Source organism: Macaca mulatta, chromosome 12 (assembly GCF_049350105.2).
Source record: "Macaca mulatta isolate MMU2019108-1 chromosome 12, T2T-MMU8v2.0, whole genome shotgun sequence".
NCBI classification, from domain to species: domain Eukaryota; kingdom Metazoa; phylum Chordata; class Mammalia; order Primates; family Cercopithecidae; genus Macaca; species Macaca mulatta.
The window spans coordinates 19,527,481-19,542,170 of NC_133417.1; the positions used below are offsets into that span (position 1 = coordinate 19,527,481).

At 43.3% G+C, this 14,690-nt stretch overlaps 1 protein-coding gene across 8 annotated transcripts in view; it reads left to right on the forward strand.

Annotated features, from left to right (window-relative positions):
* CCDC93 (coiled-coil domain containing 93) overlaps window positions 1-14,690 on the forward strand; it is a 90,727-nt gene that overhangs the window by 27,074 nt on the left and 48,963 nt on the right. For 2 of the 8 annotated variants that reach the window (XM_077956861.1, XM_077956863.1), the window contains exons 7-12: window positions 781-881; window positions 1,461-1,478; window positions 8,827-8,863; window positions 11,344-11,436; window positions 11,724-11,774; window positions 12,917-13,003. In XM_077956861.1, coding sequence (XP_077812987.1) covers window positions 781-881; window positions 1,461-1,478; window positions 8,827-8,863; window positions 11,344-11,436; window positions 11,724-11,774; window positions 12,917-13,003 — 387 coding nt within the window. The remainder of the gene's footprint in view (window positions 1-780; window positions 882-1,460; window positions 1,479-8,826; window positions 8,864-11,343; window positions 11,437-11,723; window positions 11,775-12,916; window positions 13,004-14,690) is intronic. The other 6 variants (XM_077956862.1, XM_077956864.1, XM_015109942.3 and 3 more) reach the window with 3 other exon arrangements.

Below are 14,690 nucleotides of genomic sequence, written 5' to 3' on the forward strand. Positions count from 1 at the left end.
GTTATTTATAGCTTCCTATTCATGTAGGCACCGGCAGTAAACTGGGGAATATTTGTGGCAGGAATTTTTAAGAACAACCTTAGATGGATCTCAGGCCCTGATCCATTTCCTTTTCCACAAAATTGTTTGAGATTATATAGTATGTGTTACAGAAAGAATGTTTTTCTGTATGCTCGAAACTGTATACTAAAGTAAAATAATAAAGTTAACTAGAATTATCCATGGGGAACAATTCCAGTTAACATAAAATGCAGTGTCTGGAAAAACCTGATAGTAGTGCTTTTTGTGGTGATGTCCAGGTAATGATTAGATGCAATAAACCTGGGTAGTAGGGAAGAAGAGAGATGTGGGGGTGAGCAGCCCGAATACCTTGCTGGCATAGCAGCTGCCTACCTGCACCCAGAGCCCTGAGCAGATATTACTAGCATATTATTTGACAGCCAGCTTAGTGGTCAAGAAGTACATTCATTTGGGGTAGAATGGCAAACCACGTCATCTGGGGCTGAAGACCGGCATTTATTGATCATTTACTACATGCCACGTATTTTGTTTAGGATATATATGTGTGCATATATATAATTTTAGAATATACCCCATGGTAGAGGAAGAGCTTACAGTGAGCCGAGATCGTGCCACTGCACTCCAGCCTGAGCGACAGAGCGAGACTCTGTCTCAAAAAAAAAAAAAAAAAGAATATACCCCATGGCTGGAGGCATCCGGCAACCAATTCAGGAGGAGAGCCTTCTCACACTCAGTAACTTGGCTGTCTCATCCACTTAGGAAGTGTACAAGCCCCGTCGGAAATACAAACGCCACCAGGGAGCAGAGGAGCTGCTTGATGAAGAATCTCGAATCCATGCTACGCTTTTGGAATATGGCAGGTAATGAGTGGGACCCAGTCTAGGTGTCTCTTTTAAAAGAAAAGCTCATTTAAGTTGCTTCATTTGGATTAACTTGACTGGCTTCTACCTGATTAAGTTTCTGCTTTCAGTCGTGAGATTTCCAACATCAGGGACTTTTCTCTGGTAATGAATTACCTGTTTCTGTGGGCATCCTTTGTAATTCCTCTCTGGAAACGTGCACCTGGCTCTGCCCTCCTTTGGGCGTTAGGGTGTTCCAGGAATTTACAGAGGCTGAGGTACTCTGTCCTTCATGCCGCTGCTATTTGTTAAAATCTTCAGGTAAATGAAAGCAATGAAAGCAGTTTCAGTGATTTCACTTTAAGTATTAGAATAATAATTTCAATTTCCTGTGAATATTGTCCTAACTAGGAAAATGAAGAATTTAGAAGTAGTTTTGTCACTTCTTAAAAACATCTCTAGTTAAAAAAAAAAAAAAAAATCTTATTTTGTGTCCTTAGTTTTTACTTAAAAAAAATGCAAGGACATGCTTCTCCGCATTGAATTTTTTGGTTGTCACTGGGTGTTAACCTTATTTTATGTCATGCATTCTCTTCTTAGGGTAACTGATTCCTTGATGTGAGTAAGTCTCCTTGTGCTTCCTTTGTGTGGCGAGACGCTCCTGTGTGCTGCTCTGCCTCACAGCCCAACCCTTGTGGGGTGGCTGGAACTAACTGCACTGCCACTGGCATTTCCCTAAGAGCATCTGATGGCTTTGCCTGCCCTCTAGGGTACTGGAGAGAACCAGTGGGAAATTAGGCTTAATTATTCTAGTTTCCGAATGGAAGTGTATGCAATTGCTTGTGGGTTTTTTTTTTTTTTTCCTTAGAATAAAAACTAGTCTGTTTCAAAGGAAATTGAAGTAGTTCTGGCCCTAGGCTGCGTGTGATGGCTGCCCCCACAGTTCACTAGTTGCTGCTGTGAATTGAATGCCTCCTCCAAGTCAGGCATCACCCGGCCTAGCTATGTAGTAAAAATGCCAAGTAACTTGTTAGCAATTATTAATGATGATTAATTATTAAGAATTTAAAGATAGCAACAACAGCCAAGTGAGGACCCTTCTAAGCATGGGGCACTATGCTAATGGACGGGTTGTGTGCTCAGGAAGCCAGCCCTGGGAATCATGACAGAGTCTCTCTAGCCATGCCCACCTGCAACTGAGCAGGTGAGGCTGCACAGCTCTGGGAGAGCCAAAGCTGGAGAGACAATCTCTGTCGGTGTCACGTGTCCCAGAATGAAGAAGTTCTTGGGAGAATGTAGTGGATTTTGTGAGTTTGTATTATTATGTGTCCATTTTTTCCATCATCATGGAAAATTGGATTTTCCATGAGGATGAAAAGGAGATAGAAATTCAGTAAATTGTCCTCCTCGCTGAGACCATGTTGACAAAATTTCAGAACATATTCTTGTTCTGAAATTCTCAGGTTCAAATGGGATCTTTTGCATATACGTTGTAGATGGTAGCTAGTATCACCATCTGAAGGCTGGGAAAGTTCAGAACCTCCCTGCCTGTCCTCAGGAGTGATTGATGCAGTTTGAGGTGAGAATCTGGCTTGGCTCTCTTTAGAAAAGGAAGCAAGACAGGTTTTGCTTGACTCTTCTCAAACTCTGAGAGTGAGAAAGAGCAGTGTCTTGATACCAATCCTGGTTCCTGTTGGTATGGTCATGCTGACTTCTGCTAATTTCTAAGGCTAGGGTGGGCATTTCCTGAAGGTTTTAGGTTTTTGGGGTTTTCTTGGGTGGGAGAGAGATGTTACTTTGTTTTTTTTAGCTTTTTTGGCAAGGAGAAGGTAAGTTTGTGGCAGGTAGAGTAGTGGGTACTTAGTACATTCTGATAGTATATTTAGCTCATTCTCCTCTTTGAGACTAATAATGACAATATTCAGAAAGGTTAAAAAATGACTTGCTTAAGGTCATAAACTAGTAAGAGGCTCAGACTGGTACTTCAGCTAAAGTTCCTTGAACTCCAAAAGCATGTCATTTTCGTTGTCTGCAAATACTGTTTGAGCCTTCAGTGAGAGTGTATTTTTAGGCTCTGAGTTTTAGAAAGACTGGCCATGTCTGTTCTTTGGTCTGAAACTAAATAAGAAGAGAACAGTTATTAAACCTCACAGAGCAAATCAGATAAAATGTACAGGCCCCAGCAAGTGTGTGTTCTATTCCACCTCCCTGGGAAGGCTTCTCCCTTCGTTTCTGGCAGTCTGTTTCCTCTAGGTTCTGTTCAGCACTCCACTGCATGGAGCTCTTTCCCGTTAAATGAGGATTGTATGACTATATATATATATATATATATATATATATATATATATAATTTTGAGCAGTTTGTTCAATGTAGAAAACACTCAGTAAATGTTAACCACTAGCCGCTGTCATCATTCTCCTTATTGTAATCATCATTATTAGCAGCAACAGTTTTCAGTTTTCATATGCCCTCAGATATGACCATTTCCCCTTCCTATTCTCCTTGTGTTTGTGTGTTTGTGTATGAGTGAAGAGGGAGCGTCCCCTTGACCCTCTGAAGGTTCACCGAAAATGAACTGACAAAAGGCAGATTAACAGGAGAAAATGGCACACATAATTTATTATTGTATGGAAGAAAACCACAGAAGTGTGACTACCCAGTAACCCAGTGATGTCCAGATGCATATATATCCTTCTTCACAGGGGAAAGGCAGGTGGGGAAATATGCCAATTTGGGGGTTAGTAAATGATGTTTTGGGGAAATGAATCAGACGATGGTTAATAAATGACTGTCTAGAAATTGAATGGGACAGGAAACAGACCATGGTTTGGGTTCTAGGTATGGTATTTAATTTTCAGTCTCTTGCTCTGTGGTAGATAATGAGATTTCAGGGAGTGGATGGAAGACACTTGTGTCTTCTTTAATGGGTCCAGTCTTTATATAGATGAGAGAAAAAACCGTGTTCTAACATTTGACCTTCAAGTGCCTTTAATTCAAATTATTCAGCATATTAGGGTGCCATATTTGGGGGCAACAGCCCTTGGACTCCTTCACCTATTACCCCTCACACTAGCCCTCCCTCTAGCACATGTATGGGAAGTCTCACCCTCTGGCCCTTTTCTCCCCAGTCCCTGTAAAACAAGGCTGGCCCCCTGCTGGCCCCAGGACTCAATTTGCTCCATTTTCCCTTTTCCTTTAACACTGCGGCCTTCCTGACTTCCTCACCCACCCCCCATTACAGTGTGGCATCACTGCTTTAGGAGTCCAGATCCCCCTGCCAGTGTTTCTGTTTTCTACCTTATCTTACGTCTTGTCAGAGGGCAAGTATTTTGACTTCCAGAGCAAGAAGGTCTGAAATCAGTGTTTCTTCCTTGGGGTTGAAGGTCACTCATCAGCCTTACACATGTACCACAGTGCCTTTTGGCTTTTAGATCCGCATTCCATCTCCTTCCCCCTATTTTGACTCTCAGTTGCCTAAATAAAGGTGAATTATGAGCCTCCTCAACTATGCTGAAAGCCTTAAGGACTGTTTATATGTTAAAAAGCATGTTTGGGTATATTTTTCTAAGTGTTAATGGTGTTAGGAAAACAAGACTCATAGTTTTGATTTTGAATGTTAACAAAATTGCATACCTGTAATATTTCAATTTTATTATGGATTCAGTCAATTTTGAGAGGCTAACTTAAGCACCTAACCGTGCTATGAAACTGCTACTCTGGGGAAATGCATTTTATGTGCTGTATATTTGACTTGGAAGAGGAGGTTTGGAGCACAGCCTCCAGAATGCTGGAGTTAGCCTGTTCCTCGGTATTCAAGGCCTAACTTTGAGTTGCCTAGAAGGCAACTCATTCTGTAGTTAGTAAATAAAATATGTTGTATCTCTCCCAACCTGTTTGTATCTCCCATGACGATAAGGCCTATGACATGCTCATAAAAGGTATTTAGTAAGTTGTCAAATGAATAAAGAACAGAATTCACAGTCCTTAGTATTTAGGACTTTTTATGTCCCTATTTTGTTTTGTATTCCAAACAGATAATGTCTTTGTTTGGCCTGAGGTAATTGTTCTTAAAAGTTAGTTTGTTTTCTAGAATTGTGGTGTCCCATATGGTAGCCACTAACTATATGTGGCTATTGAGCAATCGAAATTCAACAAGTGTGGCTCAGAAACAGAATTTTGATTTTAATTAAGTTAAATTTAAATTTTAAGATTCGTGCTTGATTTCGTTAATGGAAAATGTTTATCTTTGGAATAACTTGGGCATGTGAACCTACTAACCTACTAATTTAAAAATTGTATGCATATCCCTCTTTATATTTCTTTTGTACTGTGCTGTTCTAAATGTACATCCTTGATTTAAAGACCAGGTCCTATGTCTAAGGTATGAAGAAGTGAACTGGATGATGGGAGGGGCTCTTTGGTGCCAACAGTGTAGGTAGCAAGAATCGATGAGTCAGAGCCAAAGAAGAGGAATGCAGGAGCAAATTGAAGCATGTGGGACTGCAGATCAGAGCTGGCACTTGGGGGAAATGGGCAGGGCTGACAGGAAAAGAGGAAAGGGAGGCAGTAGTTAATAGGCAGTTAAGGACAGAGCTCTGTCATGGAAACCTCACTACTTTGTGACATAGATGAGGCCTTTAGAAAAATCACATGGACTCTTCATTCATGCAGCAACTATTGATTGAGCGCCTACTATGTGGCAGACACTGAACTGCCAGGCAATGGGGATACTGAAGTGAATGAAACTGTACATGAATATTTATAGTAGCACTATAAATATATTGCATAATATATTGCACAATTATGAATTTAGCAATTCATAATTGCTAAAAAGTAGAAACAACCCAGATATCTATCAGCTGATGAAACAAAATGCGGCTTACCCATATAATGGGATATTATTCAGCCATAAAATGGAATTAAGTAGTGATTCATGCTTCAACCTGGATGAACTTTGAAAATATTCTCATGAGTCAAAGAAGCCAGACACAAAAGGCCACATACTATGTGATTTCATTTCTATGAAATCTCCCGAATTGGTAAATCCATAGGTAGGTAAATCTACCTATGGTAAATCTACAGAAGGTAGATCAGTGGTAGACAAGGGCTGGGAATAGGGAATATTTGGGATTAACTGCCAATAGTAACAGAGTTTCTTTTTGAGGTGATGGAACTTCTCTTGATTTCCATAATGGCGATGATTGCACAACATAGTGAATACACTAAAATCCAGTGAGCAATACACTTTAAAATGGTGAATTTTATATTATATGAATTATAAGTCAGTTTTTAAAATATTTTTAAAAAGTGAATGAAGCAGATTTCTTCCTCTCCAGGAGCTCAACAGAAAGGCTTAGAGGATTACTCATGACCGATAATTATGTTCACCATACAATGAGCGCACTCACAGAACCTCACATCTGTGGAGCTAACGTAGTTTTGATTACTTAGAAGAGTCTTCCCAGAGAATCTGTCTTTAAGAAGGAGTAGATTTGTCCTGGGAATCAAGTCACTCAGATTTGGTTGTTTACTGCCTTATTTGGAAAATCTGTGAAGTCCCTGGGCCTTAGATAAGGACCTTATGTCTTCTGCCCTAAAAGTCTCCACAGACCAAAGGCATAAAACAGGAAGGATGAACACTCAAGATGCAAGGACACTTCTATAGGAGTGGGAAACTTGGGCAAGACCTTGTATTATTCAGGGTTCCCTGGTTGAGAAAACAGTACTCTCCCACTAGTTTCAGCAGAAGGGATTGGTTACAGGGCCGGATGAGAACTAGGCTGATCCAGGGTCAGCTCTCAAGCTTCACATTAGAACTGGAACTCCAGGACGCTGCTTCTGCCTCCAAAATCAGGAAGCTAGCTCGCACTCTGTAGGATTAGGAAGCTGGTGCTATAGCGGTTTGACAAGGAAGGAAACCATGCTGCTTCTGTCAAATTAGGGGGTTCTGAAAAACCAAGAAGCCACTGTGATAGCTGCTGGCCCCAGAACCTGGTTGTTTCTACTGTGATCCACACCAACACAATGGATCCCTTATGCTTCCCTCTTTCCTCCTTTAACTGTTCCATATTCAAAACTCTAGCAGATGCATCTGATTGGTGGAACCTTAATAGTATTCAGAACTCTAGGTGCAAGGGAGTATGGAAAATAGTCTCTTTTCCAGCCTCTGCAGTACTGGAAGATGCACTGGATATTAAGCCAGTCCACGGAATCTGCCATAAGGTCCTTTACAGAATTTGTGTGGATAGCCAGAATTTAACCTTGGTCTGCTACACTTTGGACCTATAGGTTTATTTCTAAAGGGTGGGCACACTGCCCAGCAGTGAGTTTTTGGTCTCCCCAGTTATATGACAATCTGTTGCAAGGCTAGATGATACTTTTGGCTTCTTGATTTTCACATTTTTTTCACTTATGTTTAGTTTGTTCAGCGAATATTGGAAAAACCAAATGTGAAGGTAGAATCTTTGCCCTCAGGAGAATGATACAGATATGTAGCAGTTGCACGTAATCACCATCTGGGAAGTGAGAGGAGCATGAACAGATGCAGGGATGGGCAGGCCAGGCTGAGCACATGTGCATGGGGGATGCTTCACAGGGGAGGAGGCTTTAGAACTGAGGGGTGAAGGCTGAACAGGGAAGCGGGGGAGAGAAGGGAGCAGCTTAGTGTGTGCAGAGCTCTCTGTTCAGGTAGTAAGTGTAATAGGAACACAGAAGGTGCTGCTGGTGGTGAGGTGAAACAGTTGTTAGGCGGAGCCATGGAAGAGAGGCTTTATGAGGCTCCTGAGGAGGTTCTGTTTTCTCCTGAGGGAAGAGGCCTGCCATTGATAAATGTACATCAGGCCAATGCAGAAGTTGGACAAGGAATGGGCAGGAATAGTGTGGAGAGTGAAGCTGGAGGACCAAGACCAGGTGAGCACACACCCCAGAAGTGAGGCATGCAGAAGCGAGGCAGAGAGCAGCCTTTAGTTTGTTCTTTATTTTTATTTATTTGTTTTTGAGACAGAGTCTTGCTCTGTCACCCAGGCTGGAGTCCGGTGGTGTGATCTCGGCTCACTGCAACCTCCGCCTCGTGGGTTTGAGCAATTCTGGTGCTTCAGCCTCCCGAGTAGCTGGGATGACAGGCATGTGCCACTATGCCTGGCTAGTTTTTGTATTTTCAGTAGAGATGGGGTTTTACCATGTTGGCCAGTCTGGTCTCGAATTCCTGAGGTCAGGTGATAGGCCGGCCTCAGCTTCCCAAAGTGCTGGGATTACCGGTGTGAGCAACCACGCCCAGCTCAATTTGTTCTCCTTAAATGTTTGTATTAACTTTATTTTCTTACAAATCACTTAAAGGTGTCTGAGGCTGGGTGGTTTGCATTTTGCTTTTGTTGGGGGTTGAATGGTTTTTGCATTGTTATTCTTGCATTTAAAAAAAATATAGATTAATTAGAGCCAGAAAATAAACTACTTGAAACTGAATTGGGTTTGTGTGTTTCTTTGAATTTAAGGTTGTGTGAAGTGAGTATACATTATTGGCATCATGCTTGGATTATGTTTGAGAATAAAAAGTGTGCTAGACTCTAAGTTACAGAAGTAGCCATTAAAGCGCATGTTTGGCTTAAGGAAACACATTTACATTTGTTTATATAGATATTTTTAAGGCTTTTAGCTTAAACTGTGGCTCTGAAATGCAGTTCCTGATTCAAAAAGTCATGATTGCACTTAAGGAAAATGTTGCACTCTATACTGTCTGAGAGTTCCAATTTACATTACAGTATTTGCATAGCAAGTAGGGTGGCTGGCCTTGTATTCAAAAGACAGTGGAATATGTTTGTAATTTAGGCACTTGTAACATTTTCTCTAGTCACCAAATGGCATACATTCTCTTGATGCTTTTCATGTAAAAAGTCAACCAAAATGCATTTGACTGGATTTATTGTAATGTTTTGAGTAGTAATTAAACTCCTTTTTTGTGGTCTTCAGGAGATACGGATTTAGCCGCCAGAGCAAAACGGAGAAGGTAAGAAAAACATTGATAATAGGAGAGAATATTTGAGAGATGGAAGTGACTCCCTTCACCTCTAACACTCACAGGATGGGCAGCTTCCTGGGAAGCCCAGGAAGGGGATGTGGCAGGGCTGCTGCTGCCCAGGCTCTGATCCCCGGACAGGCTGGGATAGCAGGGATGTGTGAGCTGCCTTGGGCCCCTGCATCTCCGTCGTGGCTTTTCTAGCTTGCCACCTCTGCAGATTGGGGAGCAAAGCAGCAGTCTCATCCTGGGGCTGGAAATGAGGGGTGATTGAAAGTTGTGGCCCAGGGTCAGTCACCTGGGGTCTAGTAGCTTTACACTGTGAAGATGAAGTCCACTGCCAGGGCTCCCAGAGCACTCCTCATCTGAGGTGAGAGACTCTGGACAGATGTGAACAGGATGTTAGGTAGAGCACAGCTGTGAATTACAGGCCTGCCCTCTGTGGAAACAGCTAGTCATGGAAGAGCCAGGTAAGTCAGGATGGCTTTTCTAACTTCACAAAAGTTGCCCGAAGATTTCTGTTAATTTATGTGTTTATTAATGATGCTTCATTGTCAGCAGCAGGGCAGGTACATAGATGTTATGTTGCTAAACCCTTTCTGTGTTCCAGGCTCTATGTTAAGGACTCTGTATGTTTTCACTTACTCCGTTGAACAGGTGTATGAGGAGAATACTTATTTCTGCTTTTTAGGTCAGAAAGCTAATGCTCAGAGAGGCTCGGTGATTTGTCCAAGATCACATAACTCTAAAGTGAATAAATAAGAATCCGAACCCAGAGATCTTGACATCAAACCTGAGCTCATAGCCACTGCTTTCTAAATAAGAAAGTGTCAGCTAAAGTGGTCAGTGGCCTCTTAAAAAGATCTGTTATTAACCTCTTTTCGTTCTCCACCTGATCCCCAGATTTCTTGAACAGGACACACTCCCCCTGCTATTCCCCTGTCACCCACTCCACTGTACATCTCCCCCAGGCTCCCCCTCTGCTTCCTGTGGTGACTGTTGTCTCAGTCACTGCAGGCACCAGCAGTGGCTAAGAGCACTGTTCTAAAGCCAGACTGGCTGACTTAGGACCCCAGCTCCTCCATTCACGGAGTGACTTTGGATAATAATCATTGTACCTATCTCACAGCATTACTGTGAAGATTGAAATGTAAAGGACTTAGAATGAGCCAACACATAGTAAACATTTAATAAACATTAACTATTATTATTATCAGGGTTAGTTATTGGTACTTAGTCATGTACTGATAATGATATCTTCTTTTTTCATTTTCTCATTATTTATTTTGTCCCCATTTGTGTTTTTTTACCCAACTGAGTAATGATTTCCTGCAAAGCAGCGTGTTTTCTGGATTTCAGTATATCATGTTTTATCTGGTATATAATAAGGGTTTGATGTGTATATTTAATTTGATATGTAATTTAAGTCTGAAAAGATTGTCTTTGTATATGACTGGGCGATTTGGTTATGATTGGAAAAATCATGAAATGTCCCTGAAATAGGATTCAAATTGTGCTTGTCCTGTCATTTTTATGTCAGACGGCACATTTGAATTAGAAGTCTCATCCCCTGTAGATGTGTCCAAGCAGTTAGGAGCTCAGAGTGTTCCCATGGGCAGTGATAGACTCGTTATAGAAAAGCATCCTAGAGTCGGGATGGTCCAAGAAGGGCATTTGAGACCACACCTCTCTTTTGACCCTAGAAGTCCTTAACATGCAGAGATCAGAGGTAAGCCTGAGGTCACCCAGCTGGTGAATGGCAGAGATAGAATTAAAACCTATAGCCTGTAATTGAGGAGGCAGCACTTAATCCAGCCTTGAGTTTCATGTGCTTCATTTAAGGCCTGGGGCTGAGTCCAGAGCATGCTGCTTGATCATTAGATAAGGCAGTTTTCATCCTTCAGACCAGTGGTATTCAAACAGTTTTGATTACTCTGAGCAGTAAACGTGTAATTTTTCATCATGATTCATTAACACACACACTAATACCACCAAAACAAAAATTTCACTAAGCAGTACTTAACCCCTCACTACAAAGCACTCTGGCATGTTCCATTATGTTAATTTATACAGATGCTAGTCGTACCTGCCAAATTACTTTTATGTCCCACTAATTGGTCTTAACAGGCAGTTTGAAGAAACACTCCTTTAGTAGTGATCTGTGCTTGAAAGTGTTAAAGGATGGGGAAGGCCAAGTCAAAGTGGAAGGGCAGGTCAGGCAAATGTGTGTGGCCTGAATTTAATCGGTGAGCAGTTGGGACATGGAAACAGGCATTTACCAGTTCCTGAAGCTTAACCTGCCCTCCCTGTACTTGAGTGGAGGTTCAGGCCTTTGGAGTATCCACTCTATCAGGGTGGTGCTGCTCTGCAGGTTTGTTTCTTTCACAGACTCATGCCTCTAGGCAGTATTGTGCTTTCTCTGCTAAGTCTCCAACTCCCGTGCTCAGCTGTTTTCACATCTTCCCTTGCAGGCTGAGGACAAGAAAACGGCGCTTGCAGCAGGGCTGTCAGCTACAGAAAAAGCTGATGCCCACGAGGAAGATGAGCTTCGAGCAGCTGAAGAGGTGTGTGGTCCATGTAGGCCCTCTGAGGTTTCTGTGTAAGTCATTTTGGGAGAAATTGTACTCTTATCCCTAGCGTTCCCAAATGGCCAGCACCTCCCACAGCCAGCTGCTGCGAGCAGGCCTTTCACACCTTCCAGTTTCCTTTTATCACCTGCCTTTGAGGCTCACATAAGACGAGATCAAGGAAGACACCCTTGGATATCACCACAAAGATCCATGTAGGCATATTGCTTCTGTCTTACATGTTCAGAACCGCTCACTGCTGCTCCCATCCATTCTTCTTTCAGCAGCGTATTCAGTCGCTGATGACCAAGATGACCGCCATGGCAAATGAGGAGGTGAGTGGGAGTCGGGGAGGTGTGGGGATGGGGACTTGGCACCAGCCTGCTCTGCTGGGGTCTTCTCCCAGAGAGCCCACCTTCTCCAGAACCCCCTGTCACCATCACACAGTACCTCCTCCCCGGGGAGTTCCTTTTGGTAATCAGTTTTTAATGTCTTGTGTGTCATCCATGGGAACCTCTAGGAGGGAGACTTGAAGGACCCTTGTGAAAGCAGAATATTCCTGCTGGGAGGTTCACAGGGCCCCTGTGGAAGAGCTGGAGCTGGCCTGCGAGTTATGCCTCATGCTGAGGCAGCTCTTGTCTTCTGCTTTCTTCCTCCACTGTCTAGGTAGGAAGCAGGATTTTGAGATTATAGTTGGTCTTTCCAGAGCCTGTCCAGAAGGTATAGCCAAGTGTGGAAGAACCATTCTTTTTTTTTTTTTTTGAGACGGAGTCTTGCTCTGTTGGCCAGGCTGGAGTGCAGTGGCACGATCTCGGCCTACTGCCAGCTCTGCCTCCCAGGTTCATGCCATTCTCCTGCCTCAGCCTCCCGAGTAGCTGGGACTACAGGCGCCCGCCACCACGCCCGGCTAATTTTTTGTATTTGTATGTGAAACATGGGGTTTCACCGTGTTAGCCAGGATGGTCTCAATCTCCTGACCTTGTGATCCACCCACCTCGGCCTCCCAAAGTGCTGGGATTACAGGCGTGAGCCACCGCGCCTTGCCTGAAAGGATCATTCTTTTTGAGGCCTGGGAAGACCTGTGGTAATAAAGAGATATTTTAAAGTTCTGAGATTCTTTGTCCTTTCCCATGCTCTTCTCTATTCCCTATGTCCTAAGCCTGCCAAATCCCCTGCAGGCTGTTTGGTGGCCCTCAGGAGGTGAGACCTTGGGGTGGGACATAGAAGGGAAGAACCATTTTCCAGGGGTGCCCAGGGTCAGAGGAGGATCTAGCACCGTCTGCTCAGTGATTCAGGAGGTAGCTGCGTGTTTGTCCTGAGGCTGCTTTCCTCCCTTCCTGGTGGTAATATGTGGCAAAGCCAAATTATTTTTTCCCCTGGGAATATTATCCGTTTTACCATAATAGAGTGTTCAGATTTTCCACTGCTGTGGAAGACAAGGCTTGGCCTTGAGAACATCCCCTCCGTGTGCTTGCAGAGCCGTCTCACCGCAAGCTCCGTGGGCCAGATCGTGGGACTCTGCTCTGCCGAGATCAAGCAGATTGTGTCCGAGTATGCAGAGAAGGTAGGTTGGGGCCCAGCTGGAGTCTGTGCCCCAGATAGTGCTCCATGGCTTTGTTCTCCCACTTCCCTACCCCACTGCCCAGCAGTGCCCTGTGTTCTCTTGTAACTCACCAGCCACGATTGTCAGAAACGCACTGGGCTTTACCATGCACAACCGGTTATCAGCACTTACCCGTTAGTTCAATTAATTTTGTTCTGCAGTGCCCACTTTTCTGTAAATTTAAAGAGAAAACCTGTCTCACAGAGCAGTTATCACATTTGATAAATTCATGCCTGAGGGTATGGGATGAGCATTTTTTCTTCTCTATCAGGCCTCTTATAACTTGGGCTCAGTTTGATGATTTGGCTGAGGAATGAAGCTTTGCCTCTTAGGAGATAAACCCCATAACTCAGCCAAATCCAAGGCAAAATTTTTTCTTCTACTTTTATTAAAAGAGTATAGAATGAAGAAAAGCCTGAAATCATATTTCAGAGTTTCCTTTTTTATTTTTTCCATCCTAAGAAAAGGCAGGAGGACCTTGAATATTTCAGGGAGACGGTGATTAATCATTTTGCACATAACTGATTCTGGTCTGGCTGAGATGTAGTATCAGTAAAATCAGATTTACAGGACACTGTTGCACATCCCTCCTTCCCCAGCCCTGTCCTAAAATGTTGATGGCTGTTGAAGCATCCAGCTTTGCTTTCCTTTTCTCAGAATCTTTTACTACAAATTAGCTCTGCCCTGACTCTCTGCGACATATTCTTCTGAAGTGATTGCACAGGTGATATATAGCCAGAACTATAGGTGCACACCACCACACCCGGCTAATTTTTGTATTTTTTTGTAGAGACAGGGTTTCAACATATTGCCCAGGCTGATCTTGAACTCCTGGGCTCAAATGATCCACTCTCCTTGGCCTCCCAAAGTGCTGGGATTAGAGGCGAGAGTCACCACACCCAGACCATTTTCCTTTTCCTGTCCATAAATTCCTCTCTGACCACATGACAGCACCAGAATCCCTCTGGTTCGGGGAGTTACCGGATTCATGAATCATTCTTTGCTCAGTTAAACTCTGTTAACTTTAATATGTCTAAAATCTTTCTGGCTGGACATGGTGGCTCATGCCTATAATCCTAGGCGGGTGGATCACCTGAGGTCAGGAGTTCAAGACCAGCCTGCCCAACATGGTGAAACCCCATCTCTACTAAAAATACAAAAATTAGCTGGGCATGGTGGTGGGTGCCTGTAATTCCAGCTGCTTAGGAGGCTGAGGCAAGAGAATCGCTTGAACCCAGGAGGCAGAGGTTGCAGTGAGCCGAGATTGTGCCACTGCACTCCAGCCTGGGTGACAGAGGGAGACTCTGTCTCAAAAAAAATAAATAAAATTTTTATAGTCAGGGAAAAAGTGTCCCCCAGTAATCTGGAGGTGTTATCAGCTATAACACCCCCAAGACTTCTGGAAAACTGTTTTAAATGCCTAGTGCTGCCATCCATGGGAACCTCTGGGAAGGAGACTTGAAGGAGCCTCGTGCAAGCAGAATATGAGTGAGTAAAACAGCTTGGAATGTCTCGGGGTGAGATTCGTTTGTTTTCCCCACTCCCCCGAGTAAGTCCTTCTTAACATGGGCTTTCCAGTCCAATCTCATAGAATCCAGTATCCTGTCTTTCTATTTACCATCTAGGAAGGATGACACTGCTCAAAGTG